Below are 10,674 nucleotides of genomic sequence, written 5' to 3' on the forward strand. Positions count from 1 at the left end.
AACCCGTTAAACCCATTTCAGTCCAACCCATCAGCAGGCCACAGGAGGGCGCCTTGCTGTTGCTCTCGCCTTCGCCTGCCTCTCCTCCCGCACTAGCACAGCAGTCAGAGGCCGTGCCCTTGATGGCCGTGGCGATGGATGCCGCCGCCGCCGGAAGGGAGATGCGGCCTTCGGATAAAGAGTTCTTCCGCGCTGCGGAGTCTGGCGACGCCGCCGCGTTCGCCTCCCTCGCCCCCGCCGACCTCGCCGCGATCCTCTCCCTCCGCAACGAGGACGGCCGCTCCCTTCTCCACGTTGCCGCTGCCGCCGGACACCCCCAGGCAAAGAGGCCTTATGTTCTCTAGATGAAAATTTGTTATGTGTCCGGGTTTAGGGTTTTGACGATTTTGCGATGTTGCGGTGTCTTTAGGTGGTGCTCGCGCTTGCGGAGGCCGGCGGTGACGCCGCAGCCAGCGTCGTGAACGCGAAGGACGAGGAGGGGTGGGCGCCGATCCACTCCGCCGCGAGCACCGGCAATGCCCAGATCATCGACATCCTGCTTGAGCGAGGTTCGAGGTCATACCGTTGCTTGGGCGAATTGTGCTATTTGTGCTGCTAATTTCTAAGATTAGTTGGGGGAAATTTCTGCATGATGAGCATATGTTTTCCGATGTCATTGGTTGTTCTAGCAATTTCTGTCGGGTGCAGTAACTAGTGCAAACTCAAGCATCATGTTTGATGTGACATTGGAGAGCATGGTGTTGATCGTTAGGTTATTTTTGTTCTTATTAGGATGGTACGGATGATTTGCTGATATAATAGTGAGCAGTGATTTATGGATCTAGTTGCGTATCGCTTAACGGGCTGCTGTAGTCCTGTAACATTTCAAATCAATGTTTTGTTATGATCAGTGATCTGAGCTGTGGCACATTGCTCTTGGGTAAAATCTTCCATGGACATCGCTCCTGGTTGTCACTCTTCTCTTTTTTGTTCTTATTCAGAACTTCCCAGTCATATGTTGTGCTGATTTGTATATCCTGGACAAGCAAAAATGAGAGATGAGATGCATGTCTAGAACAGGGCAGGGTATCTGTTGCTTCATTATTTTCCTTTGTAGGATGATAAGGCTGATTTACTGATATTGTGGTGTTTAGTTATTTGTTGGTATGGCAGCATGGCGCTTAACGCCTTAGGGGGCACATAGTTCTGTAGGCCTTTAACATTCAAATCGATGTTTTGTGATCTGAGCTGTGGTATTAGTTTTTTCTCTTGGGTGCCCGTGGATGTCGCTGCTGTTTTGCTGATGTCCCCTTGCCGGTTCTGATTCAGAACTTCGCCGATAATATGCTGCACTAATTTGTATGTCCTGCAGAAGCAAAATGAGAGCTGACATGCATGGCCAGAACAGGGCTAGTTTATATAGGAATGCTGAATGTTCTTATATCCCTGAATAAGCTTCCTGACAAATTCCTGTTCTTCACAAAAGCCAAGTCTCCCTTTAGAATTGCAAAGTATTTTAGCTTGGCATACTTTCTAGTAGTATCTACTGGATATAAGCATTATACCAGTGTATTTTCTTTACTTCTGTTAAAAATGAGTTTGTGGGCCACTTTCTCTGTTTTTTAAATTTCAGTAGTCTCATTTATTTTAGGTTTTTCTAAGTGGTGTAATTGTAAATTTGTAATATCAGGTGCTGATGTTGACTTGACTACTGACGGTGGCCGAACTGCTCTTCATTATGCCGCAAGTAAAGGGAGGCTTAACATAGCTGAAAAACTAATAGCACATGGTGCAAATGTCAACAAGAAAGACAAGGTTTCTACAGTTTCAACTATATAAAGAAATATCTGTATGCATGTGGCCTTCTTTGGTGGTAGAACTCAAATCCAAATAAAGTAAAACATGATGGGGTATTGTTTGATATTAAACATAGGATCAATCGTGATAATGATATACGGTACAATGTTTTGCAACAACTAATGTTTCTTGTTAACTAATTGTTTTAACATAATTGTTTTGTTGTCTAGAAGACCCAAATATGATCACCAGGAAAGTTTATGTGAATTTTTAGGTCTTTTTAGAAGGTCATGTACAGCTGGTTTCATGAAACTGAGAGATGTGCTAGATGCATTCCCTAGAAACATGTTGATCATTGTTACTATATGCTACTACATTATGCATCTCTTTACACTTCAAGTCTATGACTGAACTGTTGCTAAACATGTAAACTTCCAACTGCTATGTTGTCAGTTTGGCTGCACACCCCTGCATAGAGCTGCAAGCACTGGAAATGCAGAGCTGTCTGAATTCCTCATTGAGGAAGGTGCTGAGGTTGATGCTGTTGACAGGACAGGACAAACACCTCTGATGAATGCCGTTATATGCGAGAACAAAGGGGTAACTTTTTCTGCCTTTCTTTGCATCAATTTGTTAATGTGCGTAGTTTATACGATGCATAGATTATTGATGTGCATGGCGTTATATTTTAGATTGTCGGAAAGAAAATCCCGGCCTCTGCTTCAGTGAAGCACAAACCCTGAAATTATTACAAAGTTCTAGCTCATAGGCTGCTCACATCACATATTGTGATGGATTAATAAACTGACTGAAATAAAGCCAACAAAATTCGAATGACGAGATATTATTAAGCACAAATCCTATTGCTAAATCTCCATCCATGTTTGGTGAAAATCTGCATCACCGTAGTCTTCGGAGTACGGCATGCAAGATGCATCATGTTCTTGTCGTCCTTACACTGTTGCAGCAGTGCCCAAAAACGGAGCTAGTATGCCGTTATATGGGAGCACAAAGGGCTCATTATTGTCCCTTCCTTGCATCAAATTGTTCAAGTAACATTCACTTTTTCATGCTTATACTTCTTTTTGTTGTGTTGTGTTGCAAAATGCGCCTTAATGCCTGTTTGTCACATGAAGAATTCATGATGATGGTTCTAGCTTTTTCGACTTGTTTTTAAACTGAATAGACTAATTAGTTCATTGGCGATCCACTGCCTTCTGAATACCAAGGAATACTACCGATCACTTAGGTGTTTTAATCGTTATAGACTTGATTGATTACCCTAGGGCTTCTTTTTGTGAAAGTAAATCAATACAGGCTGTTCCTAATTCTTGTATTACAATCTTATTCTAGGTTGCTCTTCTGCTAATTAGACATGGTGCTGATGTTGATGTTGAGGACAAGGAAGGATATACTGTCCTTGGTCGAGCATCTAGCAGCTTCAGACCCGCACTTGTCGATGCAGCCAAGGCAATGCTCGAAGGTTGATTTTTGTGGTGCTGCTGCTCAAGGGTAATGGAAAGTGTGTGGGATGGGAGAAAGCTGTGGTAAAGAGAAGTTTCTTTTGTGTCCCTTCTCTAAGTCGGAACTCTATCCAGAATCTGATTGACCAGCTAGAACTCATTGCATCTCTAAGTTTCATTGATTTTGGAATTCTTTAACCTTATAACATGTTAAGTACTATTAACCATTAGCAAACTTTTGGCTCCCGTAATAGCTGAGGCTAACTGAAGAGCATTGTTGGCGCTGCCGCGGAGTCGCGTTGACAACTATGATCTCCGACGCTCACGCGTGCTAGGGGGGACGCAAATTGCGCAGCACTATCCTTATCGCGTGCCCGAGTGGATCATCTACTTATGGTCCATGCCCTTGCTGGTTTCATGATCGCAACCCATTATCTAATACTGCCTTGAAAGTTAATTCTCCCAAGAAGTGCGGTTGCTTCCGGTGACGGTGGGTTACGTGTATGACTGACGAAGTGGCTTCCCCGCCGCTGCTTGCTTGATCTCAGGTTAGCGCGCTGTACGCATCGGTGCGATCCTATATTTGGGCGTGACTGCCGACTGATTAACTAGCTAGGGTGCAAATTGGTAAACCTAAAATACACACCGATCTTTTTAATTCAATTAATAATGTTACTTTTTTAAAGTAAGTAAATTTTTAGAACACTAATGCGATTAATTAAACTAAAGATGGTCGGTAAGTATACTTAGGTTCACCGATTCATACCCTTACTCGGTGCGAGCAATGGAACGAACTTTAGATGAGTTCGAAATGTGAGATTTCTAACGCGGGTATATGGCAATGTGTCAGCAATCCACTATGGAATGAGCTAAAGGGAGATCTAGAAAGGGAAGGGTAAGGTCTAGAGGTAGAAGGTGAACAGTAATAGAGGAGAGAATGAGAAGAAGAAGCCAGTGCCGTGCGCATGTATTCTCTTCGATGATCCCTGTCTGATGATCTGTCCCCCTTTTGTACTAGTGGCCTAGCCCGCCAGGGGGCGCCAGCCGCACCTGACATTCCCTTCCCCTTAATTGTGGCTTGCCCCAAGCTGTTGTCGTCACGCCGCCCGGATCTCACGAAACGTTGTGCAGCTCAGCGATCATGCAGCTCCCGAAGGCCACCAGCAGTCGACCCTCGACGCGCACGCCGGAGGCCACAAACAGCAAGCCCTGGCTGCCGCTCCACGCCAGCCGTGAGAAAGTCTTCGGGAAGTCGGCCTCCGTCGTGAGCTCGTGCTCGCGATCCGGCTTGATCTGCCAGTACAGGACTAGTGCGCGCAGCGGCTAGATGGGGAACTCCATGTTGGCCTCTCGGATTTTTTTTTCCCCTCACGACCACACGGAAGGAGACGTACGACCACACGACCACAAAACAACTACTTCACAAGTGGTTCTCAACTACTCAAGCTGAGCTAAGGATCACTCACAAAGGCGCGTGACTACTCGCATGACTACTTTGATCAACTTAATCGAAAGAACATATAAAACACTTAGATAAAAAAGATAAAGATTTTTTTGCCGTACAAACATAGTGACTTTTCAGTTTTTTTCTTCTTATTATTTATAAACTCTTACAGACATACCTTATATGCAACACATGTTCTACAACTTACGATGTATCACACCTTGTAGCTAATGTGGAGCACGAAAGTCACCGTGACATGACGTAAGCTATATCTCACATCTCAATCCTATATCTACTCGTATTTTTCTGACGCAAGAAAGATAACTAAGTTTATTTCAAAACACAAAAGAAAAGTAACAACAAATTATTATATTCTAACACTCCACTACTGCGACGGACCTGCCATTTTGCGGGTGGGTCGCCATGTCAGATATCACCACCTTTACACCATCGAGCGCGTAGAACCACTCCGCCCACGCCGCCAAGAGTAGCGTCCTGGCATGGTCGATGGTCTTCACGCCGCACATCACCTCGGACGCGCGCAACCACCCAAGGAAGCCGTCGAGCACGACGTCCACTAGCCTGACGCTGTCCTTTTGTCCCTTCCTGATGTCGCCGAGCTTGAGCCCGATCTCCCACAGGCCGATGATGTACGTGCAGCTGATGAACTGGTTCCCGGACACGGGGTAACACAGAAGCCTCACCCCATGATGTATGGCCTCGACGGTGGGGTTCCAGCCGCAGTGCGTGAGGTAGCAACTGACGGCGCCGTGCCTGAGCATGTCCTCCTGCAGCGCCCAGTCCACCACCTTGTTGCGCACTCTGATAGACACGAGATCCTGCTTCGCTGAAAACTACAGCCCCGACGACGGTGTGGTGAACTTGATACACGGTGCTTTGATGATGAGGCACCCGTGCTCGGTGGTGGCGGCGGCGAGGTCAACTTTGTCGATCACGACGCCCGCGTGTCCCACCACGCGGAACCTTCCTCCGAAGGCCTCGAACATGTCGTGCCCAACCTTGGTGCCCGAGGGCACGATGAGGGCCCTCGTGGCGCCGAGCTTCTCGGCGACGAGGACGATCGGCTTCCCTGCGACGGTGCCGGTGGCGAGCGCGTCAGAGAATGACGTCCGCCCGACGGGGAGCTCCACGGCCTCGAACTCGGTGAGTAGCAGGGTTCAAAAATGCGAGGTTAATTGCTCATCGCGGTTATCGACCAATTCAGTCCACGTCGTATTTAGAAATTAAGCGGTTACCCATAAAACTCAAATTTAAAATAAAAAAATAAAAAAAATTTGACAAAGTTCGTCTGATTTGTACCGAATTACATCAAATTACTATACGGTTACCAACCCTGGACGGTTGTCACGGGTCTATCGAATTTATGAACCCGGGTGATGAGCTTCTCCATGGTGAGCTTCGCATGTCACTTGCTGATAAACCGGAGGAGCTCCGAGTGGCGCCACACCCATGCGTCGGAGGTGGTCTCATCACGGAGCTCCTCGAGGGAAGGCATAGAGGGGAAGCAAGGGCATAAAAGTCGCGGATCGACAAGGCCGAATGAGCACTCATTAGAGCGGTGCAGAGGCAGGTGTCATTGACGAGCGGGGCAAGCATGTTGAAGTGGTAGAAGTGGTTGTAGCATTCCTTCTAGCGGTTGGCAGGCATTGACCCTTGATGGTCAATGGCTGCTTTGTGTGCGTCACGGGCAATGTGGCAGTCGTCGGCGATGCTGTGTATTGGCTAGACGATGGTGTAAAAGAGGCTAAACTGTGGATGTACAGGAACACGGGTGGATGTGCGAAGGCCATCGTTGGTTCGCGCATGCTATGGACGGGGCCAGGTGCGTGGCCACGCAGTGTGAGCCGGAGCATACAGAAAGGATGTCGTGCGGGGCCATCGGCGTGCTTCGCCTCCACCTCTGCGTTTCGACTGTTTTTCTCATTGAACAAAATGACGATGTGGACGATGGAGAGGAGGAGTCGGCGCCGGATTCAAGTCCGTCGAGTCCTGCCCGCTCCCCGCCAAGATCATCGCATGGTTCGAGGACGGTCTCCTTGGCCTTAGCTTGAAGCAATCTCGCATCCCACTTCTTCATGACGATGTCGATCCGCTCACGCAGCTTCTTGATTTCATTGAGGAGAAGAGTGCATGCTTCATCCGTCATGGTGGTCACTCTAGAAAGCATGACTCTATACTAAATTGTTAGCAACCTACTGAGGAATAAGGTCAAAGGGAGATCTAGAAAGGGGAGAGGAAGATCTAGAGACAGAGGATGAACAGTAACAGAGGAGAGAACAGGAAGAAGAAGCTGGTGCTGTGTACATGTAATCTCTGCGATGATTCCTGTTTGATGGTCTGCCTCCCTTTTGTACCAGTGGCCCAGCCTTCTAGGGGGCGCCAGCCCAGCACCTGACACGATGTATTTCTAGGCTTTCGTTGCATATGAGGTTATGACCTTTGGGTGTGTGGGTAATGCGCAGCAAGTCATTAATCATCGTGCTCACGGCGCACAAAGCAAGAGGAGGCAAGTCAATCGGCCCAATCCGTAGTGAATTGATGAGATCCTCGCCTGCACTGAATTAAGACCACGTGCAGGCAGTCGGCACATCCTATCAGCAAGGACCAATCCGCTTACTGGCCGTGCCGAACCTGTTGATAACACAAAATGAACCCTCTCAGCAGCAATTTGGCCACACTACTCCCTCCCATCCTAAATATAAGTTCTCCAATATAATATTTTAACTACTAATATTAAAAAATAGAAAAATTTATATATTATAAAAGTATTTTAAATGATGAATCTAATAACATCAATTTATATTGTCAATCCATATGTTTTTTAGCAATTAATGGTCAATGTAAAAAAATTAATTTAGGATAAACTTAAATGGATTTATATTTGAGATCAATGGAGTAATAAGCATGTGCTCGAACAGGTTGACAGTGCATTACACCTTGGGACAGACCTGACCAATTATGCCGCTCGACATGACATGATTTAGACCCGGCTAGGTATGGATCGTTAGCTAAATGGTTCGTGTCATACCGGCTCACGTATCGAGCATCAAGCTCTGGCAAGGTTCACTTATGATTGTATCGTGCTGAGTCCGTTTATGACACGATCTGAGTTTTTTTTTACATGTTAGCCTATTATCACGTCAAAAATCGAAAAAAAATAGGTATCATCCACAATAGAACATGTGACTTTGCACTCGGGAGTAAAATGTAGTACTGCTACACTATAATTCATATGTGATATTATCTCTAAACAAATTATATATAATTTATATGTGATGTTATCTCTAAATAAATTATATATATTTAAAAAATAATTTTTTTAAATAGATTGTATCGTGTCAACCCAATGTGCCACGCCTCCAACACAAACGCGACTGGAACGTTGCAGAACCATCGGGATACTCGCATGAGATTCAAGCTACCGAAGCAATGAACACAGTTACAGATACAGAAAAGAAACGGCAACGTACAAAAGGGAGAGAGAGCTGTTGGGGAGAGAGATTTTGTTTGCCACAGCTTTAGCTTTATAATCTATATAAGATCTAAAATTTGTTAAATAAAATAAAATAGTTAAATATATATTTTAAATTTAAAATAAAAACAAGATGTCTCACGTAAAGATCCTACAAAAAATTTTAAAGCCAAAAATTAAATTCTTGGAGCTAATCTCTGACATTGGCCCTGAGTAAAGATGCAAGCTGATTACTTCAAATAAAGTTCTTCACGCTTGATAAATTAATCTCTGCTCAATCAATCGCTTCCGCAAATCCACACCGCCAATCAACCCAACACAAGACTCTTTCAGAGCCCAGGCACACTACCGAAAAACAACTCCAGATCCAACAAAAGAACTCCAACACTAGCAGACCAACTCGTCAACAACTCGCTAGAGTTTTTCTACACCATCCTCAGTAGCGCGGCGAGCACGGCGACGGCTGCGTAGAGCAGCGGCGCGTGGGACCTGGCGAACGCGGCGACGCTGGCGGCGGCGGACTTGTCGGACGCGGAGGGCGGCGGGGACGGCGGCGGCAGCTTCTGGGCTTTGATGGCGAGGCGCATGCCGCCGTAGCAGTAGCCGTAGCTGCAGATGAAGTAGTAGGTCTTGGTCTCGTTGAGCTCGATTGCGAAGTTGCGGCCCTTGCTGTAGTTGTAGATGGAGTTGGTCGCGTCGCACTTGTTGTACCCGGCCTCGTCCACCAGTACCACGTCCGCCTGACCCGCCGTGTAGTAGAACACTGCGATGGCGTACACGAATCGAACGGGTTCAGAGGATGAAAACGAAAAAGAATGTCACATTTCCAATGGCGCCGCGCGCATCGACGCAGCAGATTCAGATCTGGGAGCAGACGCGGAGGAGGGAAGAGGAGGCAATGCATTGCGTACCGAGCCAGTCGCCCTTGTAGAAGGGGCTGTGCTGCTTCTCCCAGTCGGAGTAGTTGGTGTTGGGCTTCCAGTTGATGGAGATCTTGTTCGCCATCGTCGCCGCCGGCAGAGCCGCACACGCTGCCAGCGCCAGCAGCAGCGCCGCCGCCAGCCTCCCCTGGCCCATTGCTCCTTCCCCTGGTCCTCCCCTCGACCGAATCGACAATGGTCGGAGCAGTGGACGGGCGGCGAGACCAGAGACAGAGGCGGAGGCGGCGTTGGTGTGGGTTGTCCCTGGTTTTTGCTTGAACCGAGCGAGCTGAGCGGGGAGGGCAAGTGTGAATGCGTGATGTGATGTGAGTGAGCTGGGTGGGACCTGGGAGGAGTGGGACGCTGGCTGCGGCCCAATTGAAGGAGCGGGGCACATGGGGCCGGAGAGGCGGTGTACCGCGCCAGGTTGATCGCGGTCGTCCGTTCCTGGATCGTAGGGGTGAGGAGCTGCGGGGTTGTGGTCGGCTGGGGCCCGCGGGCGAGTGGGCGTCAGGGGGCGCGGCGCGGTGCGTGCGTCGGATCTGGCGTGGAGCCACGCCGTGTGGGTGTGGCTCGTCTCCCGGCGTCCGCGTCGTATCGCGACATGGATGGGATGGGATGATACAGCTCGAGTGGACGCCGTGCATATTCCGCCATTGTGATCTGTCTACGAGATCACGAGCTCTCACGTGCGGACAGTTTGGAGTCCTCGTATTTTTCTGTGTGACTCGTAGACAAAATACGTTCGCACTTACGTTGGTGTTTGAGACCAATTTGTATGTTTTCATCTCCGTCGTCGTAACGCTGGTTGAAATGCAGATTTGCTGTTCATTAGAAAAAGAAAACAGCAAGGAGATGCAGCTTTGCTTAATTGATTTGAATGTGTTTCTTTGGTGTAGTAGCCTCGCAGGAGTACTACCGTTTGGATTTGCACCGAAGCTCCGGTTTGCGACCCATTGGATCATTGGAAATGGTTAGGATTGTTCTTGGTAGTAGAGAGTAGAGACTTGAGAGTTCGAATAACCGCAAGTGCTTCTCCACATTTCAGGTCAAATTGGGCGGGAAAATCTTTTGTGAAAATAAGCAAATTGATATAAACGTGCAAGCAATAAATGATGTTACTCCTATCCTCATTTCTAGGCTATAATTGATTTCAACATCCCACCAATAAATGACTTATTTTACAGTATTTTGTTGTTGTAAGAGTTTATCTGCAAATCACTCCTACATTGGTGAGGATGGTGGGATCAGCCACAATATTTGGATGCGGATATGATATGCAACAATCGTTGTTTACAAATTTGTATTCATTTACTTGTTTACAACAAAGATTTTCCTTATAGTCTATCTATCTGAGCAGGTCATTTTGGAGCCTATTTGGTTAGGTGTATATGCCCTAAATGGGCTAACGAGATGCAGTATCCTAGTGTTTTGTTGCCTATATCAACTCCAGACCTTGGATGTAAAATCACTGTGCGAGGCTGGCTCCCGAGAAATGGATTTTAATTACGTTTCTACAGAGCCAGACTCACAGGATGCAGGTCTAGCTCAACTAAAATTGATATTAACATATAATTA

General features: G+C 47.1%; 2 protein-coding genes across 2 annotated transcripts; one reads left to right on the top strand and one right to left on the bottom strand.

Moving 5' to 3' along the window:
* On the top strand, window positions 1-3,493 carry LOC133913356 (uncharacterized). Its single transcript, XM_062356487.1, has 5 exons — window positions 1-320; window positions 410-548; window positions 1,670-1,794; window positions 2,230-2,376; window positions 3,130-3,493. The coding sequence occupies exons 1-5, from the start codon at window positions 123-125 to the stop codon at window positions 3,262-3,264; spliced, it is 744 nt and encodes a 247-aa protein (XP_062212471.1). The 5' UTR covers window positions 1-122; the 3' UTR covers window positions 3,265-3,493.
* Window positions 3,494-8,386: 4,893 nt separating this feature from the next.
* LOC133911249 (early nodulin-like protein 19) lies at window positions 8,387-9,594 on the bottom strand. The gene is made up of 2 exons (XM_062353448.1): window positions 9,088-9,594; window positions 8,387-8,939 (listed from the first exon to the last, which is right to left on the bottom strand). Exons 1-2 carry the CDS (start codon window positions 9,491-9,493, stop codon window positions 8,602-8,604), a joined length of 744 nt encoding a protein of 247 aa, XP_062209432.1. The 5' UTR covers window positions 9,494-9,594; the 3' UTR covers window positions 8,387-8,601.
* Between the last annotated feature and the right edge of the window lie 1,080 nt (window positions 9,595-10,674).

The sequence above is a fragment of the Phragmites australis genome, chromosome 3 (assembly GCF_958298935.1).
Source record: "Phragmites australis chromosome 3, lpPhrAust1.1, whole genome shotgun sequence".
Lineage (NCBI taxonomy): Eukaryota > Viridiplantae > Streptophyta > Magnoliopsida > Poales > Poaceae > Phragmites > Phragmites australis.